We start from the raw sequence: 24,306 nt of genomic DNA on the forward strand, positions 1-24,306 counted from the left end.
GGGATGCAACAAACTTCGTTACTTCAATAAATATGCAATATTTTATTTCTATTAATCGAAAGGGTAATAGACGTCGACTTGCCATAGATGAAAAAACATCGTTTCTCGCTTGCGGTATTTTTCGAAGTTTCAGCATGCTTCGGTATTTTTCGGCTGAAACGATGCGACAGCTCTTGTTTTCATTCCGTTTTGAGCAGCGTGCGCGTACGGTGCTTTCCTCGCATGAAGAGTAAAAACAAATTAAATACCACTGTGGAATAACATCTCAGCGAACGAGTATACGTCGGAAACCGATTTGTCGCGCTAAGTAACACGAGATGCTTTTGGGATTCAAAAAAACCCATATTTATGTGATGATATATTAATGTAAACCCACTGTTTCGTTTACATTTTCGTTTTTGAATGACTGGCTGCGGAAATAACTATAGATTCGCGAAAGTACACTAAATCAGGCAGTAAAATCGGATTGGCAATCTTGGGAAAAAATCGAAGGAAAAGAGACGCCAGCAGCTTCCTCGGATTGTTTTGTTGTTTTCAGTTCGTTAGTGTGTGGCCGTTTTTCCGCCTGTGTTTGTGCAACAAAGTCAAAGTCGTCGAAGCTGCTGCAAAAATACGTGAAATGCAAATTGTGAAAAAGTTGCAAAAGCAACAACAGCAACTAGCAACAACCAACAACAACGCAACGACAACTATAACCGCAATCACACGGCCAACGCAACAATAACAACGGCCACAACAAAACGGCTTCGCGTGTTTTGAAAAATTGCATTGCAAATTAGTAATTAGCAACAACTAAAACAATAGCAATAAAAAAAAGGAAAATTGCGCGCCAAAATCGAAAGAAACAAAAGGATTACACATAAACAAACCGAAGAAGCAGAAGCAGCTGAGCGAAAGAGAGAGATAGCGAAAAATCAAAACAGAACAGGCAGAAATTCCTGTTTATCCACCTTCACCTCCGGCGACACCCCCCGTCGTGGTGAGTTACTTGTCTTTCGGTATTTGTGCCTTGTATCTTTCTTTTTGGTTCTTGTTTTATCCTCCGTCCGATTTGCTGTATGTCCTGCTGTAAAAAAAATTCGCCAAAAGTGCAAAAGTCAAGGCCCCCGTTTGATTCGCGCCCCTTTGACCATTGTGCGCAAGAAACCCGCAAATGTGCAAAAAATTTAGCTCAGCCATCGAGAGTCCTTGATTTTAGAGGCACAGTGGTTAAATGAGTGCCAAATGGTCGGCATGGTAACAGAAGTTTATTACATTTTTCTATTCTTAAACTGTTTCTTTATATAAACCTCATAAATAAACGCAGTTTTTAAATATATAAATGCCCAGATACGTTTTGAATTGTTTTATATTGAATGCCCTTTGATATAAAATAACACTCAACCTATTGGCAGACTCAGCTGGGAATTGAGCAATTTAAATATATATTTATACATGGAGAAATATGGATTTGAAATTTGCACCTTAACAATATAACAAAGGGTAACACAATGCTGATTAATGCACTGTGACGAAATCGGGGGAAAAAAAACGACTATTCGAATAATATACGCAAATGTCGAATGTAGTCAGGTAGAAAAGTGCCATATTTCGATTTCCAACAACCCTGAACAAGATTACGTGCCTTCTTTCCTGTCACGGGAATTGGCCAGCATCGGGTTACCTTGAGAATCGAGAACCCAAAACCGATAGTGTGTGGAGAATTCAGGAATGCGATTTGATCATTTCGACCTGAACCGGGCTTATAAACCGGCCTGATGATGTAATCTCCAAACCGGATTGTCTGCCGTAGATCCTTGTTTTGAATGGTTATTGTTTTCTAGCCCCCTAAACCGGATATAATATTAACTCTACTTTTTTTTTGACCCTTGGCGATTCTGAACATGCAAAAGGATCTTAAAAGGGGTTTTGAATATATTTATACCTATACTCTTACAAAATTAAAATATAAGAGAGATGCTATAATAAAGATATTAGCTTATAGTCAAATAACAATGGTAAATTATTTTCTGTTTTGCATTCTTGTGTGTTTTTTTGAAACTGATTCGAAGTTCAATTATCGGAAAGGAAAACCGGATTATATTGATTCCATTGTCCAATCTTCTTCGGACATAATGCCATAAATTTCCAGCCTAATTACCCACCCATTTTTGCACTTATCCCATTATCTCCGTCACACCACTGTGTCACCGATGACAAAACCAACGCCTGGGAACGAAAAAGAGCTGATAAGCAAACACTTTATGTCAGCTTGAGTCTGGGAGTCAGGCCAAGCCCGAAAACCCAATAAAGTGGCATTCCAAACCGGGGGCATTCCGAAGCTCGGTTTAAGTCCACTGTGCCACGACCTCGCGGCATCTGCGTCTGCGTCTGTCCCGGTAATCAAACGTCTAGACACATTCCGTCCGTCGGCTGCAGCTTCTTTAGGCTCCATCAACCGCCACCCGAGCAGCCTGCAGCAGGAGCGACCTCCTGTCCCTACCAACTGGTTGAAGAAGGACTCACTGCTCACAGTGAAACCCCGCCCAGGGTAACTTGAAATACTTATCAATACTTAATAGGAGCATCACTTGATAAATGTGATTGATTTAATTATACATGTAGTTAAAGTTATTACCACGGTCATAATTAAGCTATTCCGTCGACAAACAACTTAGGGAACTTCCACTGTACCAGCGTATATACAAACAAACAGTAGACACCGAAAACACACTCGTACATAATCCCGTTTTATTGCACGGCTGGGAGGCTGGAGAAGGAGAAGCAGAAGCAGAATAAATAAGAGACAGGAGAGGTCCTTATTTTGTTTTTCGCATTTTGTACTTTTAACTCCCCTGGGAACTGCGACCCGAGTTGTCGAGATGTTGAGTTTTCGAGAGCCCGAGAATCGAGAACGGCAACGGCGAACTGCAAACACTCCACTCAACTCGGGCTCAATCATTATGAAAACAGCTCGGAATGCTCGTAAATTACAAAACCATGGTTTTATTTGTCAAAATTTGAAACTTATTTGAACAGGCGCCGAGAAACGGCAGCAGGCAGCGGTTTTTTGTCGAATCGGGTTTTATTTGTGGGCTGCTCTCTCCCGTTCTCGTTCTTGTTCTCGTTGTTCTTCGTTTTTGTTTTGTCCATTTTGTCCGTGCCGTTTCGTTGTGTTCGTGATTAGCATGTCCGTATGCCCCGTCCCACTCACTCGCACGGTGGAGTATGTGGTATGTGGATCCCAGACCCTGTTGGACCCTTTCTCCCGTCCCTTTCCCCCTCATCATACAGTGGGTTTTCGGTGTGTCTCCATATGAGCTTCGAATTTCACTTGATGTTATCTATGAATTTCTAATTACTGCTTATTTTGTTGTCCTCTTTGCATTGTTAACCCTCGTCCTCATCACATGGTTGCCCATTTGGGTTGGGTTAATGATTGATAAATTGTCACTGATGAGCTCAGACACCAAAAAAAAGTACGTTATCAACCGCGATTGCCGGCTATTAATCTTGGCTTGATTGATGGACTCAAAATCCCCGACACATCAAAATTTTTAAATGAAGCCTGCATTTATGCAGGATAAGCCCATTCCAGCAGATGTTGCATACTTAAATTCGCCCAGATGCTCTAAAGATTTCTACTCATCATGAACTGGGTAATCCAACTAACTCTATGTTACACAACTAAATTCATTGCCATGTATAATTCCTGAAAAAACAAGCTCCACATTTATCGCCATTATAGCAGATAATTTCCTTTTGCGCTTTACAATTTTTGCTCAAATTACGATTAGGTTAACTACATATGTAGCTTAACATGCAAATGCCAATTGAAAACACATTCCCATTTCTGGTATTCGCTTCATTTGGATTAGATTTGCGACAAAAAATATCTAGCAAGGCCACTTAAACGGGCTATCAAACTAAAAAATAAAGAGGAAATGGGTTGAACCAGCTTTATGAATACCCTTCCAAAGGTACATATATAGCTAGTATTTATGACGATAATGAACCTAATTGAAGATTTAATTGTGTATATCATTCGAAGAACCACAATTGTACATTTCCGAGTGCCAAATTTATTCTATTGAATTTATTATGCAATCATAATATAATATAATAAAAAAAACTTTTCTATCGCAACTAAAGATACGCGAGCCTAAAAGTACTTCAAGAATCCACACCATTTTTTTTTAACCCCAAGGCATCTTGAATATTTCCTAGGATATGAAAATCATTAGAGCGCTCTGCTTAAACACAGAGTTATCTTAAAGAAAGGAGATAGCTTAGTTTATCTGTTATTACGGCAGGCTATCTCAATTGAAGCTTATCCTATTGAAGATGATAAGGCGATCAAAGGCATGTAGTAAAATATTTGGCCGACCCTACGGATCAGTGGATATATCCCGTTACTTATAGGGTAAATTGGGAGCAGCGGGCGTTGGGTGAATGAATGAAAAGCTTCTGGCTGCCGGGGTGGGGCAATAATTGTGCGCCGGGGGTGAAAATGAGGTGGGGCGTCGGCCATGTGCTTGATACGCAATCATGGCACTTTGTGTTGTTTGGCTACCTTACGAAAATAGCCATTTGTGTATGTTTTGCTCATGTTTTGGTTGCCTTCGCTGTTGTGCGTTGTGTCGGTTGCCATGCGACTCCTTATATGGTCAGGTTTTGTGCGGGGACTTTTAAAAGCGCGTAATTCGCGAGCCCGATAAGCTTGCTCCCCGAAAAGAGCCGCAACTCCTGCGAGTTATCTGAAGAGAAAGAGCAGAGCCAGACATTCGATCAGGTTTTTGGCCCGATCAAGCCGTTCGGTAAAAGGGAAGCCTGGCTACAACGAACGAACCGTCTATCTAGGAGAGCTCTACCTGCAGGATGTTGACTTAATATCCTTTTGATCACCAACTCCGACGATTATAGATTCTGGGAATTTGGGTTTTCTATCTGCACTCCAACTTCACTTGGGCAAGTTGGACTGTATGGTCATAATGGCGGATGAGCAACTGAAGCGGTCGTAGTCACTGATTATAATTACGATTCCGGCTTATGCAATTCGTCATTATGGCCACAATTTGCCCAAGCGACAACCAACAACAACAACAACAACAGCAACTCAACAAGCAACTGCAATTGAATCGCGTTTGGAAATGAATATCCCCAACCCCAAGCCGCGCAACTCAAAAATATAAAAGTGAAAACTCGTTTTCCTTTCTGCGATTATAATGGCTGGTGTTGGTCGGACGTTGTTGCTCTTGTTTCTCTTAGCTGGATTGTCTTATTGTGTTATGTCTTGCATTTGACTTTGACTTTTCAACCGCGGCAAACCGTCGTCTTGCTGTTCCACCATCCTCACTGCGTTTGGTAGCCGGATAGCTCATAAGTTAATGGAGATCTCGTCATCTCATCAGTCGCAAACGCAGTGTGAGTCGCAGTCACAGTGTGCCGAAATGCATTGAACATGGAAATGGGGTTCAGCAAACGAAATTCGGTCTGATGATCTAGTGCGGCCACCTTCAAGGTCGATCTATTGGTTTACCCTCTGATGATTTTGTAGGTTGGCCAATTAAACATGTTTTCAAGGTGCAAGTTTAATGCCAGACACTTTGTTACAAATGAACACTAGTTACGGCTATGTTGCCATCCACAAATGTGTAAACTAAGATGTTTAAGCAAGGATTGCACTTAAAAACGAACTTCGATGATATTTCAAGCCTAATTAATGAAATTAGTCTGAAATGCCTATTGTTGTTTGTTTTTCATCTAAATTCCCATCGCATTAGTCGTTTTAAATCATATACAGTCATTTGACAAAATATTTTTGTTTTTCGATTCCCAGCATTAAAAAAGATTAGAACTCATTTTATGTTAATATGAATTAGGAAATGCAATTTTAATGGCATTAAACACCGGAAAATGCTCATATTTGCATCATAAAAACGTAGTAGATGCAAATCTGCATCGACTTGAGATTTATACACTGGTTCATTTATGAGAAAATTGAATTATCTAACGAGTGTAATTGACAGTTTACTGCAATTCATCGCACATTGAGCACTTCTGGGGGTGATAATTGCGTTGCAGATGGGGATAATTTTCCACGGCCCACTGTTCGGGAGCCACCCCCGATGATTGTTTGGCTCCCCGCCATTGGCAACCCCGTGACGCATTTTTACCCAACTCCCCCGAAATGTGGGGTACATCTTTTCTTTTTTTTTTTGTGTCCGTGTGTGTTGATTTTCCACCACCCAACGCCCACCGCACCCCTTTTTCGGACAGCAACAACAAGCACACGAAGTGCAGTGACGCGAGGCCTTTGTAGGAAAGCGATGAAAATGGGGAAAAGTGCGGGGAAAAGAGCAGAGAGCAGAGGGCAAAACGCAGACACAACACCCCAAAACACACACCCACACACCCACTTGAGAAAGATATACTACATATATCCGAAGAGAGCAACTGAGAGAGCCTTGTTCGATACTCGACTTCGCGCTGCGCATTTTGATGGTTTCCTGTGAATGTTTTTGATATTTCAATGCGAGTAACTTGTTGCATGCGATACATGAAATGGGCAAAAAAAACCAAATACTTTTAGGTGTACGCCACAAAAGAGTCTTTAAGGAGAGGAATGTGTACACACACTTCGTATAGGAACGAGAATGAGGAAAACGGAGAAATAATAACGATAAGTAATCGTAATTTGTTTGGAGTCCCTTCGGGTGACGTCAGCCTTCTCGAGATAAGTGTTTTAAATGGCTTTGATGGGAAAGGGTAGTAACCAAAAAAAGTATGTGTTCATAATACATTTATAGTATAATATAATAATATTTGTAATATTAATCTTTAGGATCCATCTATTAAAGATATTAATGGTCATTAAAAGATAATTTTCCATTTTTATTGTTAAGCATGAAAAGATACCCCAATCTGGATTCATTTTTTTACCATATCAATTGAATTATTTTATTGACAACAGACAATTTTTCAGTTTAGATATCAATCAGTGCCGCACAGCTATAGTTTCTCCTCTATAAACCTTCTTCGCATCAGCATCATGTTTTTTATGCAAATTGGCTTTACTTTCGGTCTGATTGGTTCCATTCGATCTCTTTCGTTTCGCGCAGTTTGTTCCGTTTCCGCAACTGATTGATTTGTTGTTGTTGCAGTTGGGGTCTTAATGGAGTTATCAAATAATACAAAATTCAATTGAAGTTTTTTACGAGTGCGGCTAGGCAAATGATTTTGCTTGGTCATGGAAGATATCAAAGTGAAAAAAGAGTGAAAGGCTTGGAATGCTCTTTAGTGCTTAGCGCTTTTAATTGTGTTTAGCTTTTTTAAGCCGGTTGGAAAACGCAGATTTTTATTCGTTAAGTGCTGCAATTTCTTCATCGCCTGGCGGCTTATATAAATTATTTAAACTCTTTTTGTATGCTTCCAAATGATTATTACTGTCTGCGAGCGCGTGAAATGGTTTTGTTTTTCTGCTTTGATTGGCTAATTTGATGTTTGTTGCTTGGGCCACGTTTGTTGCCGGTTTACGGCGTCTCAAGGCCATTTTGTCGTAGTGCCCATTTACATGCATTAGGATTTAAAGTCATACATATGTGCCTTGTAAAGACGGAATATGTACATACGGAATGAAATCACCAGGCGTGACACACGGGCTATTTAAAGAGTCATATTCAGATATTTGGGTGACTGTTTATGGCTTATTAAATATATAATTATTACGAAAAGAAGTCAATTTATCAATTTCTTAATAGTAACTAGCCCATTATACTTATAAATCAATAGAAGTGTGTGAAATTCAGATCGAAAGTTCAAATTTTGAAAAATCTTTCTTCATTTAAATATCGGCAAAAATGTAAATTTTCAAAGAATATTTCAACACATAAATTTTCATTGTGCTCCATTAACAATTTCATGTTTGTGTTCCGTATTTAGAATCCACAAAATACACAGAATAAACTGGCAAAATTCGTAAATGAAAGCATAAAAACTAACGGTATTTACATGGAACAGCTAAAAGTTTTACTCTTAGCCATTCAAGTTCTTTGGAGGTTTCCATTTAAGGCATGCAGAACAAATATGTTATGTTTTTATGATTTGCCGAGTTCCATAGATAATAAGAACCTCTTATCTAAACTGACGTCTGAGTTTAATGCTCATACATGGCCAAATATTTGCCCAAATCGCATATCCCCCTGAAAAGCTTGAGATTATTCAGCTACGCCAACTAGTAACAAATTTCCATAAAGCTTCGAAAGAACAATCATAAAAATGTTTATTAAATTTATTTCACTCGCTTATTGTAGTTGTCCAAGCTATTATTATTCCGTCTGATAAGCGTTTTGCACCCGCATGGCTATGGGCATGGGTTCAGAGTTTTTAGCTTGATTGGCTCGATGCGGGATTTCGATTACGAAATTCTTTTAATGGACTCGCTCAGCGCCCCTTGAACGATACCCTGTACACTCCGCTTTGCGGGGTGTGTCAGGTATGTTAATCAATTGGGATATATACATATTACGTTTTTTCAATTTTATTAAATGTATTACAAGACTTCCATGACATATATTATATTATAAGTAAATGTCCGAATGACTTGCGTATTAAACCATTTTTCCAACTTATGGTTTTTGAGCACACTTGGTATGCTATAGTCGAACCATTTATGACTCTTCCTAGTTGCTCGAAGCATAAACGTTCCGACTTGCGGGAAAACAAATTTTCTGTTTATTGTTCAAAAATTGTATCTGTGGTGTGGGGTCGGTCGAATGGCTTGTGTTATTGTTTATGCGGAATGTTGAATTCGGAATGCCACATGTGTGGGGCTGCTGAGTTGCTCTGTTTATAAAGCAAAGCGCTGTTTAGATTTAGAAATGCATTTAATGCCCGGGGACGCCGATTTCTCGGAATCTTTCGCGGCTTGGGGCCAAACTGAGTTCCAGGGAAAGGTCAGTTTTTCAGGGTGTTAGGGCGCTTTTTTTTATATAGTTTTGACCCCGAATTCCCAGTAAACGTTTTAAGTCCCGTTGCCTTTATTTTCGAGGCTTTCCCATTGCGCAACGAATGGCAACTGTTTTCGGTTTGTACATTTCGACTGGGCTTTGACACCGGTTTCTTTTATTTTGTTATTTATGCCCACTTGTCAAGCCGCTTAGCCAAAAAACCAAAAATTAAAAGAGAAAAAATGCAAGAAATTAAACTGAAAATTGTTATTAAAAGCGCGTACAAGACGACAAACGATGTCGACGCGGAAAATTAGTTGCCGAGCGACTGAATGAATGAATGACTGAATGAGTGACTGGAGTGGACAGTTTAGTGAGGGGCGGTGAGGGGGCGGGGCAGGTGAAAGCCGGTAAGCCATTTCGCAGCTGGGGAATTGACTGACTTACATTGCCGAATGCCTGTGGCCACTTGGACGATTTCCTGTGGTTGCATCTCCCGCTGGGTTGACTGACCACAAAAGCAGAAATATAAAACGAGAAGGCGGCGCGAGGGGGGCGTGGCAGATTAGCTAATTTCATGACTCACCTGCCGAATAATTAGCGATGGGCGTGAGGCTCAAACGGCCGACTAAACGTGGCCAATAAATTCTGACACGCTATTAAAATTAAAGAAAAAATATGTTTCAACGAGGAACAGGGGGTTTTGACCAGCGAACGAGTGACTGACTGGGTGGCCTCAAAGGAAATTGGGGGTGGCACCGGCGGTTGGTTAATAGAAATTGCCTTGCGTGCTATTTGTTGCCAAACAAACACAAGCGAATGTGCCAAACACAAATAAATAGTAAATATATAAATGTCTATGACTAACACGCGCCTTAAACGATCCCACGACTATGAGGCTTATTGCTGAAAAATAGGGCCTTTTGAGCGAATAGGTCTGATGACAAAGCTAATAGGAAAGGCAGATTGAGAAAGTATTATTGTATTGTAAGTAATCAAACTTCCTCAAAAGAGGCAATTGCTCTAAACTAAAGTGATTACTTTTTGATTATAGAAATATTTTCCGCTTCTTTTAGCAACTATCTTAAGGCTAAATTTCCAATAACATGAACATATAAATGTATACATAGTTGTTCTACAAGTTGTCATTCTTCGGATTGCGATAAAAGTGTTCAACTATTTTCCTACAGCGCAAGGCTGAAACTTTTTCCAAAAACGACCGATCATACACAAATTTGCTTTTAGTCAAAACACAAGTTTCACTTGCGCTGGTTTATTTATTGAACTGTTTTGGCCTGTTTCTATTTCTGTTGTTTCTGGCCTGGTTGTCTAAATATTTACAGCAGGCAAACACACCCACTTTGTGGTAAGCAAATAGATAGAACCAAACCCAATTTTTTTTTTTTTTTTGGCCAACAACATATGGAAGCCTTTGTGGAAATTAGCAAACTCTTAACCCCTGACTACACGCACAGCTGATTAACCCACAGCTAGCCGACGAGCCCCTTTCTAGAAACACAATACCCAAAGCTTTCGTGGACGCCGTGGAATATCTATGCATCAGGGGGGGATTGGGGGTGTTTTGTTGGCGACGACTTGTGATTGTTTGTTACCTGACTGCTGCTGGCATTTCTGCTATCCTGTTGAAAAATCAGGGAAATCTATTTATTGATGTTTTGCGCACAAACCCCTGATGGAAGCGACAGAGATGGAACGAGGGTTCCCCAAGGGTCGACGAATATATGACATCACAGCAGGAGAAGGTATGCAGACGCGACAAAAGCTTTCAAGACAAACAAAAGCTTTCTGCACACAGAGAAAAAAAGTTGTTTCTAAATGCTTTAAAACGGTGAAAAACCTTGCCAACAGAACACAAAATACTTTAAATATGTACGTTTTCTTAATATAGATACATATATGTCTTTATTTATTTCAATATATTCCATGTATAATTTATGAATTTCATATTTTTTTATTATTAAATTTTAGTGCAGTAAAGACTTAAATATTCGAAAATTAATGGTTTATTCTCTTTGTGCAATCAGCTTGTAACACTCCTGCACAGCTCTCTCTCTCTCTCTCGCTCATCGTTTTGTCTCTGCCGTATCCTGTTGCTGACGTCATAGCTCCTGTTTTGGCGACTCCTGTTGCTCCTGTCGGCCATCCAGCCTGTGCCATTTGCTGTTCGCCGGTTGATTCGAGGCGGAGTATTTGAGTTAGAGTTGCTCAATGGCGGGCTCCCGGTTCCGCCCCTTTGGCCCCACCACCGCCCCATCCACCGTGAATCATCCATCCTGAGAAAGAACCTTACCACTTTTTGCGGGTGGAGAAATACTGGAGTGGCAGCAACTTCCCCTGCCGAAGGTACATTATTCTGGATTGTGCGGCATCCAAGAAGTTGGTCCATGTCTTAGACTTCCATCTTACGAAGGGGTCGGAAAATGCGGGAAATCGGGTCCAAGGGGCCGCCGCTTTGTTTGTGTTGTGTGTGGAGCGGCCATTTTCTCCATGGAGCCAATTAGCACCAGGCGGCCAGGAAACGGAAGCTGGAAAACGCTCGCCCGTGGCTGTCGATTTTCCATTTTCTTCCCCAGGAGGAGGCGGATGCCGATGCTCCTACAAAATCCCCGAGAGAGAGAGATGGCTGTACAAAGATAGAAAGAGAGCACGAGAGTGAAGCTTCCGAAAAGCTCCTGCCGGTAGGAGGCTGAGCCCCCCTCCCCATCCCCACCCCCACTCTCTTTTCGGGGCCTTTGTTATCCTGCACACATGTGTGTCCTTTATGCAGACGGGCTGTAGCGTCGGGTCAAGGCTGCCACCCCCAGCTGCCACTGCCGAATGCCACGTCCAACATGCAACATCCTTATGCCAGCTGACATAAATGCGCTATAACAGATGGGTATCTCAAATCAATGCAGTGCTTTGTAGTCTGTAAATCTGCTCTTCCAAAAGGAGCAAAGTACTCTTCTATCTGCTACTTATTTCATTTGAATGATATGTGATGGTCGCTTCATTTAGTATGCTATCTGTGTGGGCAAACAAATCAACTTCAAATGCAGAGTATTTCAAGGTTCGATTAAACTGTCGTTTTGTAACTATTCCGTTGTAGAGGGCTCAGACGAGCATGTGCAGCCATTTGGAGGTTGGGTTTTGATTGAGAACAACGAGCTTTCACTTTTTGAAGGACTTAATCCGTTTTGGCTTTAGTTCACCGCTGGCTACGCTTCGTTCTTAGTATTTCGCTTAGTTCGTGGCTGAAATGCATATCTGGGTCAGCTGTTGTTTGGCTGTTTGTTCGACTTGCATAAGCCAGTCCGGCGGCATGAAAAACCCCCCATTTCAGCCCCAAACCCAAACTCAAACCCAACCCCGTTTTTCAACCCTGCCGTGTTTGGTTAGCTGCTGCAAATGAGGAAGCCTAAAATAGCGAGCCAAACGCGTTACGTGTTGGCGTCGCACTGCACAAAGTTGCAGCAGCGGCAGCAGCAACAGCAGCAGCAACATCAGCGCAGCAGTAGCAGCAATCGATTGCAGGGGTCCGGTTACCAACATTTTCCTTCTCGGCTCGCAGTTTTTAGCCGTTTGTTGCGTTGATAAGAACGTCGACGAAAGCGAAAGTCACTGTGCTATAAGATGTGAGCCACAATTAGCGACCAGCTGCAACACTCTTACCACCTCAGCTGTTTGAAGGAATAATACGAAACACAGCTACTCTCCAGTGATTTGCATCTAAAATAAGAAATAACAAGATATTCACTACTATTAGTGTGCTTCGTCTGTGTTAATATATAGAAATAAAATATTAGTTCAAGTTGAAGTGCCACTTGAGAGCAGGCTGCACATTACCAAAATGCAGCGACCCTCGTCGAATATCTCCAGTAACATCATGAACCGCATGTCCATCTTTGAAAGTGAGTCAAGACAAGAGGCTGCCGCGTGAATAATTCATTCGCTTTTATATTCACACATTCGTTCATTTATTCATTGCTGTTTGAAGCCATTCTTGTAGGCAGACAAAAGAGGTGCACACTTCTCCCAGTCAGTGAAATCGTGTCTATTTCTATTTGTTTGGCTTTTTCCACCGACTCGGCTTTCGGCGATGGTGTAAAATGATTAGGTACATCCACTGAACACGGATAAAAGTGTAGAAAACACACGGTTGATAAGCTTGTCTTTCAACAGCAGGAGTTAATAAAGTTTTGAAAAAACTTAAAAAAAAATCCGTGATACGGTTTGATTCGATGTGAGAAGTGCTCAGTTTCTTTTGAAAGGAAATTGCCCTTTGCGATGCGTATCGCCCGATCTGAGCCAGTTAACCCCTCCATGACAATGGTTTGCCTTTAACTGTACTGTCATGGCTTGTTGGTCCCTTAACCCGGTTAAACGGATAGGCCGCTTCGAAGAAAGCTTTCGCTTGGAGACCAGACCGCACATGATAATAATTCCAGAGCCCTATGCCATATCATAAATTGTGCCCACAATGCGCTGCAATGTTGTCTTGATTTATGTGGCTTAGAGTGGGTCGCTCCGGTCATTCGGTGAAAACAAATTGCATATAATTAGCCTGGGTGGAGCGGAGTGGAGTGGTCTGTCCACGGGGCTGTGGGGTTGTCTTCGACTTCGGTCCCTTACGGAGTTCCCGCCGATTATTTCATTTGCGTTAATTTCACACCCAAACCCCACAGCACATGTGCAGCTCATTAACCCACATGGAAGCGTGTTGCGCACAATTTTCTAGCCGAGTGTATGTATGGCGTGAGGGGGTTAAGGCGGGGGTCTGGCGAGGCGAACCACTCGATTGCGCAAGTGAAAACTCGTTTTACGACGATGGACATCGTAAGTGAAGTGAAACCTTGTCTGGAACTGATTAAAATACCCTCGCTATTTGGGGTATTCTAATTCAAGGAAATGGTTAAGATCTTAACAGTTCTGTAGTATGTCTATGTTTTCGCCATGGTTGTCTTAAGGTTCAAAACCTTTGGTATTGTATTGAAACTATTTTTGTTAAATAATTTATATGATATTTCAACGCTAGTAAACAATGGGTATTCAAATCTTGTATACCCGTCGGCCCACCTTCGTGATTTTTCCGCATTTCCTTTTTTGTTGCCATTGGGTCAAATCGAGCCAAACTATCAGAATAACCCGGACCAGACATCGCTATATAAATGGAAATGCAAATTACGAGTTCGGCATCGGCGATTGCAGTTTCGTATTTGATGTCGAAGGAAAATCAATCAAAACGGATTTGCTAGCGATTTCCGATTGGGCCACATATGGGACATCATGATTAGCATAATGCTGTCGCTGACAAAGTTGGTTTTGTCATATTTTGCCCGCGGAGCTCAAAATGTTAAAGGTTGACCACCATGGTCACAGGTTTTCATGGCCATTAGAGGCGGCAAACATGAGATTTGTCCGCGGCTGTACAAATCTTGAATGTTTTTCCTTTGAATCAGCCATAATTTAGTTGAATTGTCTGAAATGGCTGATGAAATTGATTGATTGATTGTTGAACGCGAGCTCAGAGCGGGGATGGCAATTAAGATTGGTTAACCCTTGAAGAAATGTTGAGACTCGTGTGAACTAGTTTGCCAATTTATGTTTGGCTTTCGGAATGATTGGGAAGCAAATAGTTTCGCAGATGAAAAATTAAAAAAAAAACCTACAAACGAATTTCTTCGTTATGAGTGATTCAGTCAGTAGACTATGGGTTTTAACAATGATTTATGCAATTAGATATTTGGATGTCCCCGTTTGCATTTGGAAATTATCTCTGATTAACACAAATTAAACCCATTTTGATTGTGAGTTTTTGGCACAGTTCCCTGTTGCACCAGTCAGCACATTCTTGCGAAAATTGTACCCACTGAACTCATTGCGATTTTCATCTCAGTCGCGAAGCCATTTCAGCCATGTCATTGCCCTTTCAGCGCTACTTTTTTTTTTATTTATTTCCACTCTGTCCCTTATCATCGGCTATTAATCTAGTTTAGGCTTTGGGCTTCGAGCGACTAACTTGTTCGCCGCGATGTGGGTTAATATGATGGGTGAACAAAAGAAGTTCATCGCTGGTGACGGCTCAGTAAAAAATTTACAAAAAGAACAGCACAACCAGAACAAGAGGAATACGGTCGGAAAGAACTTTACCGCTGACTTGAATCGAATCGAGTTTCTTTTCCCTGCCTCTCATATTTTTTCGTACGGTTTTACAGCTGTTGTTGTACGCTGCTCTTTTTCATTTATTTATTTATTTATTTTTTTTGTAATAACAAATTGACAATGACATGAATGGAGAGAAATATTTAACCTTAATAAACGACGAAGACAACGCAGCTTTAGACGTCTTTTGTTGCTTTTCTTGGGTTCTCGAGCGGTTGTTGTGTGCATTGTTGGGTGGCTATGGTCCGAACTGATTTGTGAGGAGAAGGCCAAGTGCCAATTAAACTTTGGCACAGTGGAACGGAGGGACATCGACCATAGACACACAGAAAACATATAGATAATTATGAATATTTTCAGGTTTTTACAAGTAAGACCAAACAGTTGGACATTTGGAATCAGGTTTATTTGACTGTTAACCATAACACAGAGTATAATGAATAGAAATCAATTTGTTTCAGTGTATCCAGCAAGTGGAAAAGAATGCAAACCCATTCACTAATCTTTGAACTGTCTGCATCCATCTTTCAGATACGGCATTCAGGCACAGTCTGGCGGACGCTGACAACGCGGCCGGAACGATGATGTCCATGACCAGCTCCCCGCCGGCCACACCCACTGGCGTCCAGACGGACTCCGACGGGCTGATCCTGCCTAAGAAGCTCATCAATCCCTGCATGGAGAACATCGATCGCAAGGAGTTGCACCGGGAGCTCAAGTTCAATGCCAGAGTGTGAGTAGCTACGCACATTGTATAATATTTATAGAAATTGCTTATCTAATGAGAAATGGTTTTTACTTATTCCAGGGGAAAGAGCGTGCTGAACCAGAAATCAGAATTGCAACGTGCCTACGACAAGCAGAAGGAGCGGCATGCCGCGGCCGAGCAACATTCGCCGGATGCGGACATTGTCGGCGGCATTCCAGGACTGAAAGGAGAACTCGGGCGCGTGATCATGGAGCGGGCGCAGAAGCATGAGGCGGCGGCTCAGAAGCAGGATCAGGAGGACGCCGAGGAGCGGCAGTACGTAAATCCCGAGTATCTGAACGTGCGGGCCAAGCTGCGCACGGCGCACGCCAACAATTAAGGAGCAGCCCACTCGGATACCCCTCATCCTGTAATCCTCAGCCTATTTAATGTTTAGTTTTAGTAAGAGACCTAACCAAATTATGTGTAAGGAAACCATGTGTTTTATATGTTAACTTTGTGAGCGGTTTTCATTTTGATATTATGCAAAACTAGAGTTGATTATTATAATTAAAAATGTACACCTAGACTAAGCCATTTACTTGTTTAGTTTGTTAGTCCTTATCTCTAATCTAAGTTGAAGCTTTCTTGCGCTAAATTCGTTGTGTATAAACCAAGTGTATAAAGTTTTAGTTTCTAAAAGGACCCCATTTCTTCCGAAAACAACAAAAAAGAAAACAAAATGGAACATAATGTATCTAGTGTAGAGTTATTGTATTGTATATGTATATCTAAAGATTAGTGAGACCGAAAATGCTGTAAACAGGGCAATGTGTTAGAAAATAAGACAGAGAGACAGACAGAACTTGGGCGGAAGATATTTGATCTACATAGAACAACTATTTTATGTCAAGCAAAGAAATTTAAACAGATTACAAAACTATATACAACATATATCTATATACAAATTTAGTTTCTGGAATTAATAAATTTTATTGTAGGCGAAAAGTTATAAAACCAATTTCAATGTATAAACATTACTGTATTTTTCAAAAAGGGACAATGGATTTTTAATCGTGAATCCTTTGGGCAGGAATAATACTATTCTTGAGATTTTTTGTTTTGTCTGGCCAGCTTTTTGTCCAGTTTTGCCTGCTGTGCGGCAGCCTTCTTCTCCTCCTTCTGTCTTGCCAATATCCGGGACATTCGTTTAGAAACTCGTGCCTATCAATGGGAAAATGTGGTTTCAATTATTTTATCTGTTTAAAGTGGCACTTTCATATTTATAACTCACAGCTGACAAACGGGCACGCTCCTTTTCCACTTCCTTCGCAATCTTTTCTCGCACCTCTTCTATTTTCACATGGAACTCCTCAACTTTTTCCTGGCAGGACCTCAGGTCTTCCTTGCACTTGCCCACCCTATTAAGAGTTGCCTGCAACTTATTCTCGGCCGTCTCCATATCGTCGTCGTAATCTTGTTGAATCTTATTGATGCGCTGCTTGTACTGTTCGATCAGTGTGACGTACTCCAAATGGCAGCTCCTCCACACACTCGAGTCCGTTCTCATGAGCTCTTCAATCTTTTCTAGCTCGTCGGAAAGGACCTAAGCAAAAAGTTGAAAGGCCCCAGGTTAGGTTATCAGATCAGATGTGTAAGATCGGAGCAGAAACCTTGCAGCGTAGGAAATCAATGTATTGACCCTGGTCCACAACATCGTGGGTCCAATTCACTTTATAGCGCGATTCGATCGGGCTCATGTCTGTCCACGATACATAAAGGGGTTGAAAGTCTTAGGAACATGACTTTAAATTGCACAACTCACAGTCGATCTGGAATCGTTCCTTGTTGAGTGCGTGCTGCTTGGCCGTTAGTTTCGGATTGTGAAACTTTCCCACCCGATTCTTTTTCTCCTTCTCCTCAAGTAAGGAATCGTGTTCGGCCATTATGGTCTCGTAGGGCAGAGCTATCAGCTTGTCGATATCAACTTGTGTGTCCCTGGGGGATTTGTACTCTTTTAGGAAAACACTCAGTTAAAGATCTTACATGCTTAAGGAATGGATCAGGCCTTAAAGTATGCAAATACATTTTGCGCCAACTCACTTAAGAAGCTCCATGAAGCCGTTGGGCGCACAGAGATCCCTGTCGTGGATCACATCGTCTAGGAGGGCCTGCACGAGACCGATTAGCTCTCCCAAATCCACATAAAACTTAAGGTCGTCAAGCGTCGCCTCCGGCTTGTTCTTCTCCAGAATGTCCACATAGACGGTGCTCGGTTGCTGTTCAAAACGCTTTAGATTCTCCTTGTAGGACCAACCGAAGATGGTGTCGTTGGGATTGGTGCCAGCTGGCGGATACTCCCGCATCACATTGAGGATTTCTTGCAGCTGCAGCAGCTGGTAGATGATGCAGACGTTCCGAAAGTCGGATATTAGGTTTGCAAAGCGCACCTTGAACATTTGGGTCGTTTGGGCTGCCGAATCTCGTTGCTCGGGACTAAGGATTGACTTGACACTGGTCCTGGCTAAAATGGTGGCCCGTGCCATGTATACGGTGGCCCGTGCCGTGTAGTTCGTTTTGTACATCTTTGCCCGGAACGCCTCGTATGTATCCTCACTAGAGTCTTCCCCGGTGGAATCACGGGTCATCTTTACGGCTCGGACCACCTCTTTGGTCTCTAGGACATAGGGCTCCAGAAGTTTCTTCACGAACGCATCGTGGCACATATTTGCCGGTCTCGGCGGAAGCGGAAACAGGCTAAGAATTTTCTCCCTGTACTCCTGGGGCGAGTACTTTTTGGGTTCCACCTTGATACCGTGCATGTGGGACCCGCTATGAGATATCTTATTGTGTTTTCTGTTCATCTTGTCGATTGTGAATTGTGTTTTCTACGCTGATTGTGTTGAGTGTTAGTGTTTTAATTACGACAGCTTCAATGTTTTTTTCATAATTCCAAAGTCGACTTTATAAAAAACTGTAGTTACCTATCTAAAAGTGCTTATATTGTGATTAACGGCTTTCATCCGTGTTAGTCTGTGCCACTTATGTGCTAAAAATAAGCGAAACTACAATACAATGGATAATAGTGTAGAACATTACCATCTTTGCAACTCAATAGAAATATATTAAAACAAAAATGTCGTGCTTTTCTGCCACATAAGTGTATGATTATTAAATTGTAAGATTATTAGAAAAACATACAACAAAAGTGTGTAAGGTTATACAAAATTGTGTAACTAGGTAACCCTCTCAAGGTCGCCTCTTATTTCAACGCAGAGGGATGATGGTCGTCGCACATTATGTTCATCGAAAGCCTCCAGAGTAATCACCGCCTTGTAGCGCCCCTGTAAGTTTGAGGTATTGACATTTTCTAGGTGCAGGACCATCAAGAACTCATCATACACTAGCACGGTCTGAAATGAAAAGTAAGTTTGCCAAATTGAAACAACCACAACAATGTACACATACTCACATCTTTCACTTTCAAGCATTTTTCTCGAATCTCCTCTTTGTTTCGTATATATCTGAACCAATACTTGAACCAGTATTGATCTTCGTCAAACATCACCTCACAAAAGTTCGGGGAGTGAAGGTTGAACATTGTGGGTTGCCAACTACCACGTTCATAGTGCATCACGCTGAACCTAGCCTGAAACGGGATTGAGTCCTAGTGAGTCCTTCTCCTCCTGTTACGGACTGTTTACGCTTACGGAAATGCGATCGGAGGGTAGAAAGTTGAGTTTAACGGTCATATTCCCCGATACGTAAATGCCTTCTGGTTCCATATGCATCACCATATTGTCAATGTTAAATACATCGCGGGGACCAAGGGTACCGGCTGGGGCTTCTGAGCACTTCACGTAGATGCCCTCATCGTCAATCAGAGCGTTGTAGTCCGTTGCCCAAGTGTTGGCCAGGGCCAAAACAAGAATCACCAGGCCTCGAATCATTTTGCCCTGGCTGAAGAGATCGTTGATCCGCCCTTATATAGCGATTATCGAGCTAATTAGAGCTAATTACGGATTAACATTACACCGTCCATAATCCCAGATGTCATCGCAAATTCAATCTAACTTACATAGGAACAAACAAGTTTTATTTTTAATTCCTGACGTACTGCATACCATACATTAATTTTCAATGCGTAATCATCTAATTTGCCACGAAAATTTAAATCATGCGATATATTTTTGTTGAATGTTATCCTTAATCGTAAGTAAATAGTTTTGAAAAACTATAAATGCGTTAATCATTTTAAAAAACAATTTCATAAATACGAGTAATGATATAAAAATGTATGTGTTGTCATTTTAGACTCGTCAATTTCGATGATTTTATGTTTGCCATTCATTTATAAATATGACAGAACGCTATTTTGGTGAATGCTTATTTTTGATTTCACTTCCTTTACAAATATAACAGAAAAATGTTTTTTTGAAAGCATTTATTTAATTTCATATGGTAATGTAATAATATATTGTACAATGATAAAATTCCATTTTATTATTTGATCTTCTCAACCTGACCCCTGACTTCAAAGCAAACGTCTGTCGCTCCTTTAACGTTGTTTTTGTCGAACGACTCAAAGTTAAATATCGCCTTAACGCGACCGCGATAAATTGGTCCAATTACGTTTTGAATAAGTGGCTTCACGATGAATGGCTTATATACAAGGACAGTCTGAAATGAAGAGCGTTTTATAATCGTATTTCAGGGAGACATTTGACCACACTTACACCTTTGGTTCCAATGCACTTCTCACTAATCTCTTCGCGATTGGCAAAGTATTTCAACCAATACTTGTACCAGGATAGCTCCTTGTCGAACATCACGGCGCAAAAGTCTCGAGCATACGTGTTGAATACAGTTGGTTGCCAAGTTCCGCGGTCAAAATGCATAACCGTCATCCTGAGCTGCAAAGTGAAATGCCCTTAAGTGCGGTCTTCTAATATGATTCTGATAGAGTGAGCGCAACCCTACTGAAATGCGATCGGTGGACGGTACATCCCAGATGGTGGTGCAATTGCCCGATAAATGAAGGCCATCTATGTCCAGCTCGGTCACTATATTCCTCATATCGAAAGCTTCACGGAGGCCAATCGCTCCTGGCAGTTTTTCACTGCACTCCGAATACAGGTCCGAATCCTCGAACTCCAATGTATAGTCCGTGGCCCACACGCTACTTACGACCAAAGCGAGAATTGTGGAAATACTAATCATTTTGCCTGTTCAGAGATCTCTAATCCGTCCTTTTATACCCATTGACGAGCTTATGGAGCTAATTACGGATTAACATTATTGTCCGTAATCCCAAATGTCCATCGCCAATCCTCTTCGCACGATCCACAGTCTTGTGTAACACGAATATCGGATTTGTAACTGAGTTTATGGAACAGTATTTATACCCTGTTCCCCTTAATATTAAATTAATTGTTCTTAATAAGTTAAGTATTAAAGTATTTTCAATATTTAAAACAAATAGATTATCTATTATGACAATAGTTTAAATTTATCTTAAATTTCTAGCCTTGAAAAGGTGTATTCATTGGGATATTTATATACATATATTTCAATTTTTACAGCAGCAGATACAAAGTACGAAGATTAAACTTTAAATTAAAGGAAAATAATATATTTACATATGTTGTTTATTTACATTTGAATACAAAATATTATTGAACAAGAAAATTAAAAGTGCATAGCTTAACTCAGCTTCATCACACTTTATACATATCTAAAGGTTAAGTATTTGTAGAACGGTCCTTAGTCCTTAATTCCGATGTTGGTCCTTAAAGATTTGAATCGCTTTGTAGCGTCCGCGGAGGACGCTCACAATTGATGTTATTTAATCCTGAGTGCATAGTGAACTTGTTAAGCGCTAAATTGGTATAAAATGCAAAACCATTATAAGATTAGACCATCATATACTGTTATGTTAACCACATCCTTTGGCAATCCCCTATTTTTGTATATCCCTACCGTTTTGGAACAAGCCCTGCTATCAGAAAAAAAAACGTTAAAAAAGTCTCCAGTGACCTGGTTATTGCAGTTGGTTCCCAAACCCGCAATTGTCGTGGATCAATCTGAAACTGGCCCTCGAATGGGAGTCCTATTCAGTAACTCTTATTCCGAAAGCGTTCGAGTCCTCGGAAAGGTCTATTCGCAGAAATAAATTTTCGTTTTCGACCTAATCGAAAACTATGTATGTTGTCCATGTCCAAGGCTTCCAAGACGGTAATCCAGCCGGGCGAGGCAGTCATACATGGCGGCTATACTTCCGGATCCTCGACCAGTAAATAGTAATCCGTGGCTCAATCGCTGTGACAATGAACAACGTGAGTGGTAAAATCTTACCTTATATAGCTATTGTAGTTGGCGAAAAAGGCTGTCATTATTAAGGAATAACATTACATTGTGAGCGTATAAACTTAAAATTTAGGTAGTCTATAGTCGTGCTCGGTCGACCATGTTGTTAATAACATTTAATTGTTACGAATCCAGCGATATCTGATTTCCTAAAAATACAAATATTATATAAATATTTGTAATCAGTTTAGTTGCTTCCATAGCAACACCAAGTTACAATATAGGGCTTATTTTCAAAAGAAAAAAAAAGGAATAGGATTTCTTATTCTTGGCTAGTTGCAAATTATTTATTTACTTGTACTAGCTCGCCCACTAAGTAACTGGTATCTGATGGTCGAGAAAATCGACTATAGGGTTACCTCTTGCTTTAAAATTACCATTTCTCTCACATATGTTGTTAAATGTGTGTTGAAAGCAACATTTTCTATTTTTATTTCCAATTATGACAATTAGGAACCAAAATTCGAAACTATCAATTCTTTATTTTTTCAGCATCGCCCGTGATCTCGAAGCACACGGATGAAGGCTGCCGTTCGTCCTGTTCGTTGAAGGCTTCGAACAGGAAAACCACTTTGTAGCGTCCTTTGAGAGTGGGTCCCAACACGTTATTTAGTCGGGGAACCACAACGAAGGGGTTGTACACCAAAACGGTCTGAAAAGAGTACTCCATTTCGAAAGGATTGCTATATTGGAATCGAGTTTGCTGTACTTACACCTTGCGTAGCGAGGCACTTCTCTTGGATCTCCTCGCGGTTTTCAAAATTTTTGAACCAGTATTTATACCAAAACAGATTCGGATTGAACATTGCGTCGCAGAAGTCCGGCGTCAGAGTGTTAAATACGGTCGGCTCCCAGTTGCCGCGGTTAAAGTGGAGCACACTCATCCTAGCCTAAAAAACAATAAAGTTATTGTTTCGAAACCCATAGGGCTAGGGCCGAATAAACGTACAGAAATTCGATAGGTGGGCGGCAAACTCCATCTAGTTGTAATATTTCCGGACACATGAATCCCTTCTTCGTCCATTTCAACCTGCATTTCGCTTACGTCGAAGGCTTCATTGAGACCAACAGAACCAGGAGGACCATCCGTGCACGGCGTGTAGATGTCTGGATCCTCGACCAGTAGTATATAGTCTGTGGCCAAAATGTCAGTCGACCCCAAGATGAGAATCAGCAGAGTAGCAAACATTGTTGTGTGCCAAGCAATTATTGTTCCGGCCTTATATAGCATTTGGTAAAAGTTATAGATCCAATACGGACTAACATTACATTGTATTTTATCAGGAATGCAATCAAATCTACTCATTGCACGCTTTTGACCGACAAACTATGCAGTGCTCTGCATTACATTTTTAAATACCAGAAATACCTAGCATCACAACTATCGTGTGTAGCGTACATCAAAATTGTGGACAATACTTTCTTCAGTGAAATAAGAATAATCAAGATTGAGTGCGAAGCCCCATAGTAAAATATAAACATTGAAACACAATATGGTCTAGACTTCCACCAAATCGAATAAAAAGGTGCCCAACGCAAAAACAGGTTTTTTGTTTGAGCTTAAGAAACATACATATGTATGTACATATGCCGCGAGCATGGGTCAATTTAACACCCCACCCCCCCCCACCCCTCTGCAGTGACCCTGGACGTGTTCCCAATTCTTAACCGCAAGCAAGTGCAGCGAAAACAAAACACTTGCATTCCCATAATTATCATGTGTGGTAAGCAACGGGGACTGCTGCAACACAAAAACCAAGCAGCAGAGACATGTAAATTAAGACCCGTGCCTGACGTCAGTCAATGTTAACATCATTACAAAGCCAACAGAGCTGGATTAGCTACCTAAGTATGTTGGTATATATGTATATACACAAGTACACACTTCCATGAGCAACTGAAATCTGGGGAATGACTACAGTGGTACTTTACTAGTTTGCTAGTCTCTTTTCAGTTTAGTGCTTACTGTTACAGAGGACGCACTGTACTTGCACATATGCAAGTGCACATCAACTCCCACGCTCACCAACTCTACTTGTCTCTCTCTCTTCTAGAGCTCGTGGTGGAGCTCACTCCCGCTCCCGCTCTCGTGCTCGTTATATTCATAGAGCTGTGCCGTGTGTAGGCACCGCCATCGACTTGGGGCCCACCACCACACGCGCA

General features: G+C 41.1%; 5 protein-coding genes across 6 annotated transcripts, besides 1 other annotated feature; 1 reads left to right on the forward strand and 4 right to left on the reverse strand.

The window, feature by feature from the left end:
* The first annotated feature begins 179 nt into the window (after positions 1–179).
* CG9328 (uncharacterized protein) lies at positions 180–16,796 on the forward strand. Of its 2 annotated transcripts, none has more exons than NM_165344.3 (3): positions 180–979; positions 15,621–15,822; positions 15,898–16,495. In NM_165344.3, the coding sequence occupies exons 2-3, from the start codon at positions 15,671–15,673 to the stop codon at positions 16,175–16,177; spliced, it is 432 nt and encodes a 143-aa protein (NP_724290.1). In that variant the 5' UTR covers positions 180–979; positions 15,621–15,670; the 3' UTR covers positions 16,178–16,495. The 2 variants fall into 2 exon arrangements, with proteins under 2 accessions (NP_724290.1, NP_610059.1); NM_136215.4 differs by lacking the exon at positions 180–979 and adding an exon at positions 12,439–12,838 and having other exon boundaries at positions 15,898–16,796.
* Positions 16,797–16,801: 5 nt separating this feature from the next.
* Positions 16,802–18,705, reverse strand: CG33322 (uncharacterized protein). Its single transcript, NM_206012.2, has 5 exons — positions 17,881–18,705; positions 17,603–17,775; positions 17,451–17,539; positions 17,072–17,383; positions 16,802–17,001 (listed from the first exon to the last, which is right to left on the reverse strand). The coding sequence occupies exons 1-5, from the start codon at positions 18,639–18,641 to the stop codon at positions 16,879–16,881; spliced, it is 1,458 nt and encodes a 485-aa protein (NP_995734.1). The 5' UTR covers positions 18,642–18,705; the 3' UTR covers positions 16,802–16,878.
* Positions 18,706–18,920: 215 nt separating this feature from the next.
* On the reverse strand, positions 18,921–19,735 carry CheB38b (Chemosensory protein B 38b). Its single transcript, NM_206013.3, has 3 exons — positions 19,488–19,735; positions 19,250–19,426; positions 18,921–19,190 (listed from the first exon to the last, which is right to left on the reverse strand). Exons 1-3 carry the CDS (start codon positions 19,725–19,727, stop codon positions 19,014–19,016), a joined length of 594 nt encoding a protein of 197 aa, NP_995735.1. The 5' UTR covers positions 19,728–19,735; the 3' UTR covers positions 18,921–19,013.
* Positions 19,736–20,279: 544 nt separating this feature from the next.
* On the reverse strand, positions 20,280–20,997 carry CheB38a (Chemosensory protein B 38a; the record flags this gene model as incomplete). The annotated part of the gene is made up of 3 exons (NM_206014.2): positions 20,280–20,457; positions 20,514–20,690; positions 20,758–20,997. 3 exons carry the CDS (start codon positions 20,995–20,997, stop codon positions 20,281–20,283), a joined length of 594 nt encoding a protein of 197 aa, NP_995736.1. The 3' UTR covers position 20,280.
* A 1,458-nt stretch (positions 20,998–22,455) lies between these two features.
* Positions 22,456–22,520: a mobile genetic element.
* Positions 22,521–22,553: 33 nt separating this feature from the next.
* Positions 22,554–23,332, reverse strand: CheB38c (Chemosensory protein B 38c; the record flags this gene model as incomplete). Its single annotated transcript, NM_136217.3, has 3 exons — positions 22,554–22,795; positions 22,857–23,033; positions 23,093–23,332. The coding sequence occupies 3 exons, from the start codon at positions 23,330–23,332 to the stop codon at positions 22,616–22,618; spliced, it is 597 nt and encodes a 198-aa protein (NP_610061.2). The 3' UTR covers positions 22,554–22,615.
* Between the last annotated feature and the right edge of the window lie 974 nt (positions 23,333–24,306).

The sequence above is a fragment of the Drosophila melanogaster genome, chromosome 2L (assembly GCF_000001215.4).
Source record: "Drosophila melanogaster chromosome 2L".
NCBI lineage: Eukaryota > Metazoa > Arthropoda > Insecta > Diptera > Drosophilidae > Drosophila > Drosophila melanogaster.